The sequence below is a fragment of the Lygodium microphyllum genome, chromosome 18 (genome assembly GCF_053477565.2).
Source record: "Lygodium microphyllum isolate KBCC chromosome 18, Lygodium_microphyllum_v1.1.10, whole genome shotgun sequence".
Taxonomy (NCBI): Eukaryota; Viridiplantae; Streptophyta; class Polypodiopsida; order Schizaeales; family Lygodiaceae; genus Lygodium; species Lygodium microphyllum.
The window spans coordinates 5953581-5969726 of NC_141152.1; the positions used below are offsets into that span (position 1 = coordinate 5953581).

At 39.1% G+C, this 16146-nt stretch overlaps 1 protein-coding gene across 1 annotated transcript; it reads left to right on the forward strand.

The window, feature by feature from the left end:
- Window positions 1-3676: 3676 nt before the first annotated feature.
- On the forward strand, window positions 3677-4135 carry LOC148020539 (16 kDa phloem protein 2-like). The gene has a single exon (XM_087699384.1). It carries the CDS (start codon window positions 3677-3679, stop codon window positions 4133-4135), a length of 459 nt encoding a protein of 152 aa, XP_087555510.1.
- Window positions 4136-16146: the final 12011 nt, after the last annotated feature.

The following is a 16146-nucleotide window of genomic DNA, read 5'->3' on the forward strand; positions in this document are numbered from 1 at the left end:
GAAGAAATCATGACCTAATTTAGTGTGCAAGTGGGTCAAATATTTATGTTAATAGAATAGGTTTTGGTGGCAAGTCAACTTGAAATCACTCTATTTGCTTCCACAATTGAAGGAGATCATTTTAAGGATGTCCATATTGATTTGGGTGCATTTTACATCAAGAGCAAAAGTTTTATGATGAGCATTAGTAGAGAAGTTGTTATACTCGTGGGTACAATACTATTTGGCAAGTAAATGTGCTCGATGATACCATTCGTGCAATTTGATGCATGTATGTGCATGTTGATGTGTTGGATATGTATATTGAGTGCAATGATTAACATGTATGCAAAAATGTGGCATATTCATGTGATCTTGTGTGAGTTCTATCTTTGGATGTGAGATGTGAGTATGTCTACAGATTTTCTATAAGCATCTATGCTCAAATAAGCTCAATTTATGCCTTGAGCATTCTAGCATTGGCTTATACCTATGGTTGATGCATTTGGTGCATTGTTTGTGTGCTCATATCCATTCATTATTCACTTATCTTCATTTTGCATATTTATATTATTATATTTTGTGTTTTTTGTATTAGTGTTTGAGTTCAATGTGTTTTAGTCATTTTTGTACACTTTGTGCTTTCTTTTAAACCCTATGTGTCTCCACAACCCCAAACCTTGATCACTGTCATCAGCTCTTGAATCTACTCACCTCAATATCATCCCCATAAGCATGGAATCTTGAGGCTCCTCCATTTTATCAACATTGTATATGATTCATTATTTCATTCACTTTTTATGTTTTTAAGTTTTGTGTCTCAATTTTTGCATAAACAATCTTTCTCCTCACAAACCGTAAAGAAAAGGTGGCTACAAAAAATGCGGGGTCCGTAGTCTTAGAAATTAAGTGGGTCAAAAAGAGTCTCCTTTTAGTTGGTTTACTAATAGAACATGGAGTGGCAAGTTGCATGCAAATAACACTCCTACATGTGCAAAGAATGTATCACAAAAGGGAAAAAAAAGTGGTTGAGCCATTTGGTATGCCAGAAGTTTTTATAGGCTATTTAGATATAGATGGTGATCAGATGGCTCAAATCAGAGCATGGATGAGGAGTTTGGGACTCTAGCTATCTATATACCTTATCTAAGGTGTTTTGCAATGCGTAGGTCAACGAGAGTAAGGTATCCATCTTGTGCATACATTGACATGTGATGGTTATGTTGCTTGCCATTATGTGCATATGTCAAATGCTATAAAATCAATTGAGGCCACTTGTTTTGAGGAAGATATTTTGTTCATGTGCATTGGGAGAAAGACATGGATGAAGAAATGAGTACATTTGATGTAAATCAAACTTAGGATTTGGTGCCATTGCTTGAGGAAAAGAAAGGTATAGGTCGCAAGTGGATTTACAAAGTAAAGCATATTGTAGATGGAAGTGTGAGTAGTTCTAAAGCAAGACTAGTTGCCAAAGCTTATAGAAGACTTATGGAATCAATTATGAGGAGACATTTGCTCTAATGGCAAAGATGGAAACTATCAAAGCTATCATTGTAGTGGTTGTAGCAAAAGGGTGGTCTTGCATCACATGATGTAACGAATGCATTCATGCATGGTGACTTGTAAGAAGAAGTGTGTATAGAGAAGCCATGGAGTTATGAGAGTAGGGTTCACTTTGATTATATGTGTAAGCTATGTAAAGCCTTGTATGGGCTGAAACAAGCACTAAGAGCATGGCATGACATTATAGCACCTATTGGATTTCATTTTGGAAATGCAAATCACTCACTTTATGATCATAGTGATAAGGACATTGCTATGATTGCCTTGTATGTGGTTGATTTGATTGTTGGCAGTGACAATGTGCAATAGGTGGAGTATATGAAGAGTCTTTTCAAGAAAAAAATTGATATGAAAGATTTGGGAGAGTTGACATACTTTCTTAGCATTAATGCGATTAGGACATCTAAGGGAATATGGCTCTCACAAAGGTAGTTTACCTTGGATATGTTGACAAAGTATGATATAGCTGATTGTAAGCCAATCTCAATATGTCATTGGATCAAAATGTGAAGCTAAGTATGGATGTGGATGAAATATTGGAGGATTCCATAATGTATAAGAAAATAGTAGTCTGATCTTCATTACTATCGCTAGGCTTAGTTTAGAGAGTTAGTTTATGTAGGTTCCTCATAAGCCTTATTTGGATAGTGTGAGACATACATTATGATACCTTAAGGCCAAATTGGATTATGATATAGATTATAATATCTTTTATGAGACTAATTAAATAGTGCAATTATTTGGTTATACTAATGTATATTGGGCAACCAATGTGTTTGATAGGAAGTCCACTAGTGGCTATATTTTCCTTTAGGATTGGGGTTGTGACTTAGAGCAGTCTGAAACAACCCACTATTACATTACTGAGTATAGAGACAAAGTGTAGGGGTGCTTAGTAATGGTAGCATGTGAGATAGCTTGGATGCGAAGCTACATGATGCATACACAAAACACGTTGAGTCTCGTTACTATTTCATCAAAGAGTGAGTCTTGGTAGGTGACATCGATCTCACATATGTGAGCATAGAGGAGCAGGTTGTAGATATTTTTACCAAGGCTTTAGAGTAAAAGAACTTTGATCATTTCAAAGCTTACTTAGAGTACAATTCATGGACTTGAGCTTGAGGGGGAGTGTTAAGATGCCTACCTCAACATGATTTGACACTACATACCTTGATAAATATTTTGGCATTCATATCACTAGTGTCATTGATACATGCATCAACATATGCTTTCAATGATACTTTACAATTGGACATAAGTTAGTCCACCTTCTTGTGCTATGGAATATCTATCTAGTCATCTTTCTAGTTAGCATGTTCACACTAATGACCACTCGCATAATATGTATATTGTGCTTTCTAGTTAGCATGTTCACACTAAGGACCACTTGTATAATATGTATATTGTGCTTTCTCTTTATTCTTTGTAGATTATCATGGTGGAAAAGAAGAAGAATAAGAAAGCTTGGGGTTTTTAGCTTCCTATTTGTGTGTTTTGCAAAAGCTCAAGCTCCCTCTTTGTCACCCTATCTTTTCATTGCTAGTTGTTGAGAAATAAAATGATGTATACACAAAAAGAGACTAGCCCATAAGTGGCTTTGTATGGAAGATATGAGAAAAGATGTATGCTCTAGAAACTCTAGGAAGAGATGTCCAAAATCCCATAACCACAGAGAACAAAAGTGGTACTATTCAAAAAGCTATAAAGGTATGCACTCGACACTCATTTCAATATAATGGTACCTTTTTAGTTTGAGTCACTCAAGATTGTGTTTATGAGTCCAAGCTAATCTATCTTGGAACTTAATTCACTTGAGTTACAATTCCTTATTTTGATAATGTATTGTGTGTTTGATTTGCATCCACCGTAACCGATCTAGTTCTAGGTCTGTGTTTTTTAACATGGAATCAGAGCCATGCTCGAACTAGTTGGCTAGTGTGTGCACATTCTCAATCTTCCTCTCTTTCATTCTCTCATTCTCTCCATCTCTCAAAATCATCCAATTAATTTGTGTGTGTGTTTGAGTGTGTGTGCGACTGCAGTTTTTGAAGACCAGGTTTTTTTTTCCTTGCTTCTCCAATAGATCTTGGAAGAAGTGACGAGAAAGCGAACTTGAGAAGAAGCAACCATGCCCAAAGGCACTCTCAAAGTGGAGCTCATCAAAGCTCATGATCTCAATGATGTTGAACTCTTTGGCAAATCTGATCCTTATGCTCTTCTGACTTGTGGGAATGTCAAGCATCATAGTAGCCGCATAGTGCACGATGGAGGGAGCACTCTTGCATGGAATCAAATCTTTTTGTTTGAGATTCTTGATGGCATTCTTGAGTTCTCAATTGCTTTGTGTGATGAAGAGAGACATGGGAAAGACGAAGCGATGGAAACTATCATAATACCCTTAGCTAGTGTGTATGCGCAACGTCAGATTGCTCCATCCAAATACAAAGTTCAATTGCTAAATGGACATTTTCACACCAAGCTTGAACTGCAATTGAAGTTCTTCCCAAAGGTACATCATGGAGTTTTAGAGGTTCACGTAGTGCAAGGACACATGCTTCTCTCAGTAGACATCTTTGATCAAATCTGATCCTATGGAGGCAACGTTCCAACTATGGAATTCTTGGTTGAGATTTATTGTTTTACCTTTCATAATCCACGATATGGGGGTATAGAGAATTTTCTGGCTGGTGTAAACAACATTATGCCACAGTATTGCTGCTCTTCTAATGAACAGTGCTGTAAGATTTCCTAAGATCCTAATTTGCAAACTGCTTTCTAAACACACATGCCATCTTAATGCATGAATCACAGGATGTTGTGATCTTGAGGTAGTTATCTCCAAACTTTACTTTTCTAGCTACTATTCTTTGGCAAAACAACTGTCGAGCTGCAACCAAGAAAGATGATTCTACATCAAAACTCATGAGACTATAAGTCACAATGGGTGTTACAGAGACATGCTTGTTACCCTGTTCTTTATTATGTTTTGTTAGTTTAGCATTGCACACAGCTCTTGGAGTGACTGATCTCTTCTATATAGTTGGGCTTGATTGCAAAGCATGGCTGTGATAATGCATTGTGCTTATGTGAATGAATGGTAGTCTATGCCAAAGAAGACTAGAGCACAAGATAATGAAGAACAAGTCAAAGATGAAGAGCATAAGACCAAGACCGACAAAGAATGATGAAGATTGGAATAGAAGACCAAGAAGATCGAGGACATCACTAAAAGAATCAAAAGGAGCATGAAGAAAATACTTTCCACTGCTACAACCAAACAAAATGTTTTTTTTTCCATAGTGGATATTGTCTTTCCTTAGTGGATCTTTATTCCCATAGTGGATGTAAAAACCCGTACCAAGATGTAAAGTTTCATGCCTTAACTTGACTAGGCTACCAAAGAGCTAGTCTCCTGGTCCATGTTTACATGCAGGGGGGGCAAAAGCTAGCAAGGGTAGAGACTCATCATTTGAGGGGGGGGTGTTGAGAAATCAAATGATGTATGCCCAAAATAGGATGGCCCATAAGTGGCTTTGTATGGAAGATATGAGAAAAGATGTATGCTCTAGAAACTCTAGGGAGAGATGTCCAAAATCCTATAAGCATAGAGAACAAAGGTACTATCCAAAAAGCTATAAAGGCATGTACTTGACACTCATTTCAATATAATGGTGCCTTTTTAGTTTGAGTCACTCAAGATTGTGTTTATGAGTCCAAGCTTATCTATCTTGGAACCTAATTCACTTGAGTTACAATTCCTTATTTTGATAATGTATCGTGTGTTTGATTTGCGTCCACCATAGCCGATCTAGTTCTAGGTCTGTGTTTTTTAATACTAGTAGCTAGACCCCCAAGAGTGCAATGGAGGATATCATGATAGGAAGCTGGAGCCCCAAGAGGAACACCAAGGAAAAGGGAATTCTCTTGCAAGAAAATCTATCTTGTAACATCAACAAGCTTTTATTTCATTCTTTTGATAATCAAAACAAAGAAAACAACAATTCTTCACGTAGCATCATAGTAGATTTCTCCCACGGATTTGATAGAATCAACCATATTCTTCAACATCTTCATAGAATCCATCAATAGAATAAATAACACAAAGGAATACACCATCTTTGAATGGAAATCAATCACACATTATTCATCTTCAATATCTTCATAGTTCTCTCTCTCAATCTCTCATATACAGTTACACCGTTTTGATAGAATTAGCTATCTCTGGCTCTCTCTCTCTCTCTATCAATAGTACATAATCTCCTCACTACAATGCTCTCATAATAACTATCAATAATCCTTCTTAGGTCGTGGATGCACCTCCCAAGAGGTATGCCTGATATGAAGAGTCACCAAAGCCACTACAGTGTCTTTTCACAGCTCACTACTGTCACTGTCACTTAGTCTTCAATGGTTGCTTCTTCCATTTGTTTTAGCTCTTTTGAACTTAGATTCATCCTTTCCAAAAGTTAGAAAACTTTTCCAAAGTCACACATACATTCTACAGAACACTTACAGAAGGTGTATAGAACAGTTACAGTACATCACCAGAACAACTACAGTACAGTTACAGTACAGAGACATAGCAAAGACAGAGCAGAGACAGAAGGCCATCAGAACCTCATAACTCATACTCAAATCATTCCATACTATTAAAAAATATTTAATAAGCTTTCAAAAGATCTCAATCTTCATTAATATCAATCCATGCTTCATACAGAAGACAATCAGAATAAAACAGAAGCTATACAGAAGATATATAGAACCAATTAGAACCTATCAGAACATCATAGAGCTTCATATCTCCACTGAGAATCATTATGAACTTCCAAAACATAATCAATATAATCCAAAACACTCTCAAATACTTCCTTTAACAACCATACGTCACTCTAAATGCATCAAAAATCAATCATTCAGTCCTCAAAAACAATAAAAATCAGTTAAAAATTTAGTCTTTTTCTACTCTCAACATATCCCCACACTTAGAAAGGAAGCATCCTCGCGACCCAAGGAAAAGATGAATATAAGTTCACTAAAGAGCTCAATTTTATCTTCCATAGGATCTTCAATAATCTCTCCAAACCACAACCCCAACTTATCACCTGTATCTGATAGAAAAAACTACTAAAGGAAAACTTCCCTTATTTATGAACTCATATGATTAATAATTTAAAAGCCATAACAAATTTGTAAAGGATATAAGAGGTTCTCTTCAACTTTCTACCATAGGCATTCCATCCACCATCAATCAGTTGAAAAAGAGCTCTCGAACAGATTATTTTAAGTAGCACGAACGTATCACATACAATTATTACAACACACACACAAACACAAACACAACCATCTGAATTACACCTCCAAAAAGAGATATATATCATTAAGAATCATCCAAAATACATTGCAAAGGCATCAATGAAGATGATCCCTTTTAAAGGCTTGGTGGTTTTGAAAACGATCCATGGAGAAGGATTCATCTACAAATGTCTTTGGAGGATTTTGAAAGAACTGCAAACAACACATCCTTTCTAGTAAAACAAGGTATCTGCTAGGGAGACATAGGGCATGAAAATACAGGACATCCAAGTGGTGGGAGTCAATGTTTACATTGACATTCATACAAAGTTTTGGAATGGCCTTTTGATCATTATGGGAATGCCTATGCATGTATGCTAGATACCAAGCAAAATGAGCTGTTAAGCTCACCGAAGGATCTAGAGATTGTGAATATTGATGAGCAAAATGAAGGTAGTTCTGGTATGCTTGACTGGCAGTTGTCCAATATCCTGGAATTATTGGCCAGTTTATTTGGGGTCCTGTAAGAGAATCAGTCGAGCTCCATCCTCTTCTTCTAGGAATCTCCTGATCAAACCCTTCATATTTACTAACCAACTAAGGGGGTTAAGAGATAGAAGTGGCAGGAGATGGAAGTGGAATAAGTAAAAGTGGATGAAGAGAGGGATATGCAAAATCATAAAAGAAGAAATAAGTTAAAGAAGGAGTAGCTGAAAATTTTAGGGAATCAGTTAGGAAGGGTGTCAATTGATAAATAGGAAAGGTAGAAGGTACATGGATGGATGGTGAAGGGCATGGTGGAGAAGGGGAAAAAACTCTATCTTTGATAAAAGAGCAATAGGTAAATATTGGAATTTGAGGAAAAGATTGAGGTTGGAAAAGAAGGGGTAAAATTGCTGTTGAATTGGTGTGATAAAGGGAAAGATAGGTATCATAACAGTGAGTCATTTGTTGGTAGTACAGTAGGCTATGAACAGAGGGACCTAAGATAGATCTTCTCTGATAGGCATAAAAAAAGGTTGAATCAAATGAATTGTTTTTGGAAAGGTGAGCTAAGAGATCCACCCTCAGTTGGTTAGTGCTCTGCACATAGGTAGAAGCTGTGTTCTGACATTGATTCAAGACCACATAATCAATCATTGAGTGCTAGGAATTATCAGGGCAAGTAGCCACTTTTGAGGAGTAACTCTGGAACATGACATCTATTTGCAACTCCAAATAGTTGACATATAAAACAACTTGTAAAACCATGTCTCCCACATACCAGGCCATATCTACTTCATCTGGAATCAACAGATCTCCCCGTAGATACATATAGGATAGCAACATGGTATCCGTCGTGACAGAATCTTCAAACACCATACGGACCACTTATGTCAGTAACTCAGGAGACCAAGCCCCGCTCCAACCATCCTCTGGAAGAGGAAGATTCATCGTTGAAAGCTTCATGTAAAAGGCCAATTTCTGCAATTGATAGTGGACAAAGAAAGAATGGTCCGGAGAAACATATTCCTGGAAATGCTCAAATGTAGACCATAGCAGATCCATCCTGGATTGCAATCTTTCCACTTTATCTTGGAATAAAGGGCATAAGGTAGCATGTCTCTGGAGAACTGCCAAGTCCTGATGTGAGAGAGAAGGGATCAGGGGAACATTAGGGCTTGGAGGAACAGACCGGGACTGTGCCAGTTGGTCTTGCAATTGCTTGATTTGGAAAGCTTGTGATTCCACTGTGTCATGAGCAGTTTGTAAGGCTGAGAGTTTTGCATCGAAAAGAGTCTGAAACTCTTGCGATTCTTTGGACATCCTCTCTTTCTCCTCTGAGATTCTAGTGATATTTAATTGAGCTTCTATTAACTGAATCTTCAAAGAAGATATATCTTCTCTTTGGGTCTCAATCATGCGGGTTTGTTGCTCCATCTGCTTAAACAGATCTGCTAGTGTGTCTTTGGCAGAGGCTAACTCTGATGTTTCCTTATGCAATTGGTCTTTGGACTGCATCAGTTCTTCATAAAAGGAATTATACAGCTGTTGAACACAGGTCCCTGAAAGTTCAATCAAAATCTGGATGTCTTTATAGAGGAATAGAATGGCATCTCCCGACACTAAATTGTTCAGTGAAGGGACTGATATGTCCAAGGAACCCTCTCTATGTGCCTTGAACAGATTGTTACATGTGAGATAAGCAGGGAAGTCACTGCCAGATGTAGCAGGAATTGTAACTGAAGGAAGAACTGAAGGAGATTTATCTGCCACACGCTTCAAGCCTTTTCGCTGAATGACCAAGGGAGGAGGAGAATCCAGATCCTCTATATCAATAGGGTCTGACTCTTCTGAAGGTGGTGGAGGAGATACTGGATCAGATGGAGGAGGTGGAAGCACACCCTTCTTTAGGCCTGAGTATGTCAAGAAAGCATACAGATAGGATCCATAGGTAACATTTGTGACATTTCCTCTGGGTATTTTGACGAAATGTTGATCCATCTTTGTGAGTAGGTAAGTGCTCCAATCAATAGCTACTCCTTTTAATACCATCTTGGAAGCTATAAAGAGCTCTTTAGACAAGTAATGGGATAGTGTTTTGGCAGGCATAAACCTGTCTTGGAGGAACTGGCAAACCAACTTCCACACAGGATCAGTGATAATGGAAAAGGAAACTCCTGAAGTGTTGATCACTTTCTTGACATCCAGAATTTCCTTGGTCTGTTTCTGTAACAGCTTCAAAATCTCATCGTTAGAGAATAGTTGTCGAGCTGTAACAAAGGACTCTCCTTTGTAGAGAAGAGACAAAGCCTTCCCTAACCCTCGGGGTGTCAATGTCATGGAAGCACCATGGACCAGTCCCGACTTCTTGCTGTATGAGGCAACGAACTCATCACACATGGATGGATCTTCTGGATCAAGGGGAAGGAAGCAGCCATGAAAGTCGCGAGGCCTGCTTTCGTGATAGGCTCAAAAGTGAGTAGGGAAGAGTAATCCCTACTAACTAGTGGGACATACTGGATAGGGGAAGGAGCGTGAGGCGCCATTCAGATGGAAAACACACACACCACAACACAGACAATCACAAAGAATGCCTGCAAAACAATCAAAGGGCTATAAAAAAGAAATCAATAAAAAAGGACACATATAAATACATAGACGGAACTAACCCAGTTACCACCCCAGACAATACACATCCTAGAAAAAAATTCGGCATGACCTCTACACTTATGCGACCGAAAACTTCATGTGATGCAACAAACATGCACCCAAATCCCCGTATCAGGCAAGAAATAAAGAACTACACACCGTGCGCGTAATCGTAACACATAGACAAATCAGACTACCAGAAAAATATACATCAAGACTAGACCATAACCTTGACTATCAGTGTCAACTAAAAGACTTTGATGCATCCATCCCACGAAGCGTGTTTATTAAAAAGGGGAAAAAAAGTGCAGTGAGGGGGAATTATTTGAATGAAGGGTTCATTTTAAGAAATTATTAACAATGGGTGACATTTTATCAGGTTATAAACCTTCATAAGAAAACGACGGTTCCTTCTTAAAATTTTAATTACAATTTATTATGGTGAAATTGTGCTTTAGCGCAATCCGAACTACGATTCCCAGATTGGGTCTCTAAATGCAAATTCCTTAATTAAAATTTAATAGTAATGTGGAGCGCTTTTTCGCCAGCGCGTGCTTCTTCGTGACGGCTGGTTCATTTTTATTACAAATTAAGGTGCCTCTTAAGCGCACGTAGCGCGTGCAAAGTGAACAATTTGTTGATTTTAAAAGTATTAAATGGTGTGTTTAGCGCAAATGCGCGTAGAAAAGGTGGGTGAATAAATAGTTCATTTGAACAATTAATTGTGGTTAAGTGGGTAATGAAAATTAAGAAAGCTCACAAAATAAATACCTGGTAGGGGTGTGTATATAATGGCCTGAAGGCGCATGGAGGAGTCTCCCAAAAGCAATGAATCCAGTCAAACAAAATCAAAGACCACTAACTGAACAAAAAAGAAAACACCTTAGCGTGTTTGTTGATTTGTAATGTATTTTTAATTTGTTATTGTGTATTGTGTTTGTTGTATATTTTAGGGGTGTTTGTTTTGGTTTTATAGTGTGGTTTGGTTTATTTGTTATTTGTTTTTTATTTTTAAATTTATTATTATTTATCGTTTATTTTTGTTTTTGTTTTTTTTAAATAATAATAATGAAATCAAGATATATAGCACATGAATTTGTGATGAAGAAAAAAAAAATTAGCCATTGAGGAAATGTCCACAATTGCGGTTAATTCAACTAGATTTTTCAAATGATTGGTAGCATTTAAAATGATTTTTTTAGAATGGGTAGTATGAAAAGTAGGATTTTTGTTTTTGTTTCAAATAATGTGGTTGTCTTTTATGGAAATATTTTAAGTGATAAATTAGTGGAAAAAGGGTATGGGGGGTGGGTGGAAATTTTTGAAATTTTTTGAATTTTTTTTGAATTAATTTTTGGATTTTTACTAAATTTGAAATGAATTTTATCAAATTTTAATGTATTTTTGAATGAATTTTTAAAATTTTAATTTTTTGTAATTTTGTTGGTTTAAATTTTCACCTTACAAATATTTCAAAAAATTGCAAAAATAGGGGGGATTTTTAGAAATTTTTTTTGAATTTAAATGATTTTTTTGAAATTAACTAAATCAATTAAATTATGTAAATTAGGTGAGTTTGGTAAGTAAGGTCAAGTTAGGTCAACTAAGGCAGGTTAGTCTAGGTAAGTCAGTTAAGTCAGGGTAAGTCAAGTCTGGGCTACTTAGGTTAGTCAAGGTTGATTAGGTTAGTCGGAGTTAGTCTAGGCTAGGTAGGTCAATTAAGTTAATGTAGGTTGGTTAGTCAATTAAGTTAGTTAGTCAAGTCCTAACTAACCAGGGTTCAGAGTAAAGGTGGAAACTAACTAGGGGTTAAGTTAGTGGGGGTAACTAATTGGGGTGAGGTTAACCAACTAGGTTAGTGGAGGGTGGAACTAACCTGAGTTAGGTTAGTTGGGACCTAACTCTAGTTAGGTTAGTTGGGACTAAACCGAGTTAGGTTAGTTGGGACCTAACCCTAGTTAGGTTAGTTGGGACTAACCCGAGTTAGGTTAGTTTAACTGAAGTTAAGTTAGTTTAACTGAGGAGGAGGAGGAGGAGGAGGAGGAGGAGAAGGAGGAGGAGGAGGAGGAGGAGGAGGAGGGGGAGGATGCTGGTGGCGGCGATGGAGGCGCAGGCGACGGCAACTGGCGAGGCGTCCGGCGGCTGACAATGGCGGCAGTGGGCGAGGTCGTCCGGCGGCAGAGCTGACTGCAGGCGGCAAGGGTGGTCTTTGGCGGCCAACAGTAGAGGGTAGGCGGCTTGACGGGAGAGGCAAGGCGCCTAGTGGGAGAGGCGGCCTTACGGAAGAGGCAAGCCCTAGCGGGAGAGGGAAGGCGCCTGGTGGAAAGGCCGACCAGGGGGAGAGGGAAGGCTGCCGAAGAGAGGCCAGCCTGCGGGAGGAGAGGACCGAGGGGAGAAGGGCCTGGCGCTGCCGAGAAGAGGAGTTGGGGAGGAGTGAGAGGAGGAAGAAGAGAAGAAAGGGGAGAAGAAGGGGAGGGAAAAGGAAGGAGGAAGGGAGGAAAGAAGAGGAAGGAGAAGAAGAGGAGGAAGGAGGAGAGAGAAAGGGGAGTTGGTGGCTATGGAGGAAGAAGAAGCAAGAAGGAGACGCACGCAACGGACAGGTAATGAATTTTTCTTTTTTTCTTTAAAAAAAATAAAAAATAAAAAATGCATTTTTTCTTCTTTTTATTTTATTTTTTCCTTTTTGTTTTTCTCTTTGGTTTTTCTTTCTTTTTGTTTCTTTTTCTTTTTTTTTCTTAGTTTTTTTTAATGCTTGGTTTTCTTTATGTTCGTTTGGTTTGTTTTTTTTCTTTTTTTGTTGTTGTTTTTTAAAAATTGTGTGTATATTATTTTATTTTTATTTTAAATAATGAAAAAAAAGAAAAATAAAAGAAATAATAAAATAGAAGAATACATCCCCGGCTCGTGCGCATGCGCGGGCAGGGGTAAAAAAATTTGCAGTGACGGGGTCAAATGGGCAGGGACGGGGACGCGAGAGCCACGGACGCCACGGGGCGTCCCAAGGCATGTAAAACCAAAACAAGCGCGTTCACGCGCGAGGCGAGAAACGTGGTTAACGGGAAAAATGAAGAAAAATCAATAAAATCCAAACCGTGTGTCAGATCAAAATCCCGTAAAAAGGAAAAATGGACCGGGAGACGAGGAAAAATGTTGGAAACATGCGACACGAGTTCCGGGACAAAATCAGGGTGTTCACATGGGAAAAACGCAAAAAAAAAACCGAAAACACTTACGGGCATTAATATCGGAAAATTCGAGTATCAGAACGAAGTGCGAAAAGAAGGAAAAGTGTACAGAACAATGTGTCCGACAACCTTATCATGACAAAACACAGTGTTGAGCGAGATAGGGAGCATTCATATGGGAAAAACCCCCAAAAATAGGCTTGAAAAAGGACTCGAAAATTAATACAGGAAAAATCGTGCGTCAGAATAGCAGGCAGTAAAAAGGAAAATTGTAAAAAAAAAAAGGAATTCATCGGATTGGTGTATCAAAACTTAGTTTAGGAGAAAATTAGGAAGGGTTCACGTGGAAAAAATACGAAAAATACACCCAAAAACACTTGGAAAAATTAATAACTAAAAATCCTGCAGTCAAAAGAGGGGGGAGAAAAAAGGAAAAAGTGGGGGAAAGGCTGGTAGGACACTGTTGTCAAATCAACCTGGAATTTCGGTAAAAATAAGGCAGGTTCACATGGAAAAATGTGAAAAATAGGCACAAAAAAGGCCCCAAAAATTTAATAACGGAGCAACTGTGCATCAAAAGGACACGGAGTAAAAAGGAAAAATATCAAGGAAAAGGGGTAGGACAGGGCTGGCACATTAGATTAGGGTTCCGAAGCAATAAAGACACGTTCACATTGAAGAACTATCCAATTTACAAGAATTACTTCAAAAATTAATAACTTAAGAATCGTATGTCGAAATAGGGGTTGGTAAAAAGGAAAAATAGGCGGTTCAAAGGGACAAACAGGGCTGTAAGGGTGGATTGAGTTTTTGGTGAACGTAAGGTCCGTTCATATGAAAGAAGCGCAAAACCCAGAATAAGGGTAAACGGTGAAGGAACAACCCCTAGGACATAGTGAAATAGAACGTAAGGGTGGGGAAGGGACCCCATCAGGGTAAAATAAAGTCATGGCATAGATGCATGATTAGAACAGGGTGTATGCATGGGGGTATGCAGCATGGACACGCAGGGACGCGTCCCCACAATTAAGACCTTAGCAAGAAGGTTAAACCAAACTTCACGGACTTGGTACCTCACATCAGACCAACCACGACGTCCCCACGCTTAAGACATAACCGTCACTAAAAAAACAGAAGGTGTAGGGTTAGAAAAACTTGGCCCATATTGCCGAGAAGGAATGTCAACTATCGAGGTTGCATCTGGAGGCGTCGTCGGCTGCAGGAGGTAACAAAGTATCTTCATAGCACACATTCTTCATCCTTCGTGGTAGGGACCAAGCGGTAGCACCCATGGAGGTATCTGGTTGAAGGAATCACAGGAAATTCATCGATAGTAGCGAGGGATATTGCACTCAACTCACAATCACTCAAATGGATTGAAAGAGCAGGCACTCGCCCCATGACTAATATCACTCGTGGAAATCAAGATGAAACCCATAGCTCACACCCGGTTTAGAAACGATAAGGGAATGATACAAAGGGAGTATGCCAGGGTGCACAATTGATGGTACATCAGTACGTCCAACCCGTTTGGCATAAGTGCAAGGAGGAAGGCCAGGGAGCCTTGCAGTGCAGTGTATAGAGCAGAGTGATGTGTCATGTGTTGATGGCAGAAACCCAGCCCGTGGATGCATAGGAAAATGGGAACGTACCTGAGGCCAAAGGTCGTAATGTCCCTCAATCCTCACCTCTCGATAATTGATTGAAGAAACTCCAGTCACACTCAGCCCTTGTCTCATGCTCGGTTGAAAGATACAGAGGACAGCCCTTTCCTAAAACCCATTGATGTAATCCTTACGATCACTTGTACAGAGGTTGTATGCCTTGTGCGCATTTGATGGTGCAACTGTGCATCCTGCCCTATGCCGGCATACAGTGCAAGAAGAAAGGCCAGTGAGCCTTATGGTGCAGTGCACAGAAACAGATCGTGCTTTGTGCATTGAGAGGCTCATCACATGCGTGCAACACTCCGTTCACACATCTCACCCCTCATTTGATTTAAAGGGAAAGACTGGTCACTCACCCCACCCTTTGTCTCACTCTCGGATAGATACAGAGGACAGCCCTTACTCACGTCCCCATTATGTTAGGATGAAAGCTCACTTCACTCAAGGGGTTGGTGACGAAGATCATGACGACTGTTGTTGTCGTCAGGATCTTGAGGATGAGGCGTACCTAGGGAGGCAGCCTATAAATCTCATACTTCAATGATTTGTAAGAAGAGTCATCTGTTAAGAAGGGCAGACAGACTAATATTGCAGAGACATTGCACCAAGGGAGGTGGCTTCAAATTACTTGCTGAAGAGGTTTTGCTGGTGAGTCAGCCATCCTGAACTGTGGGGTGTTACCACCTTTTCCACAGTCAGCTTCTCGCCCAAGGGTGTTTCTACCTTTTCTTGAAACGAGGCCTGTTATGACATGGAATTTCTTCCTTTTCTCCCATAACAGTTTTGTTGTTTTTTTTCTTTTTCTTTTCTCTTTTTTTTTTCTTTTGCTTTTTTTTTCTTGTGTTTTTTTTTCTTCTTAAAAAATAGAATGGTAGAAATACCATATATTAGGACCAACCTCGCCACCGTTGTTGGATCAGAGGAGACGAGAAGAATGTCGGGTTGAGACGGTTCTGCGAGGGGATAGTAGAATGAGACCGCCTCATGAGGAGAATCATAATGGCTATCAGAAGCATGACAAGAAAAACAGTGCAATGCCCAAAAGGAAAGGGGTAGGTCGATTGTGATTGTCAAGATCCCCAAGGAGGGAAGTACTTCTTCAGGCGCGACAGCCATTGATGAGAAAAGGATCAACGGAGGCATCAATGGTCTGCACCTGAACAGAGCCGTTAGGATTGACGACTAGTATCTTGTACGGGCCCATCCATCGTTGTTGAAGCTTGCTAGGAAACTTGCCAAATCTCGAATCATAGGCTAGAACAAGATCACCTTCTTTGAACTCCTTGTGCTTGATGAAACTGTCATGATAGGCCTTGCGTTGT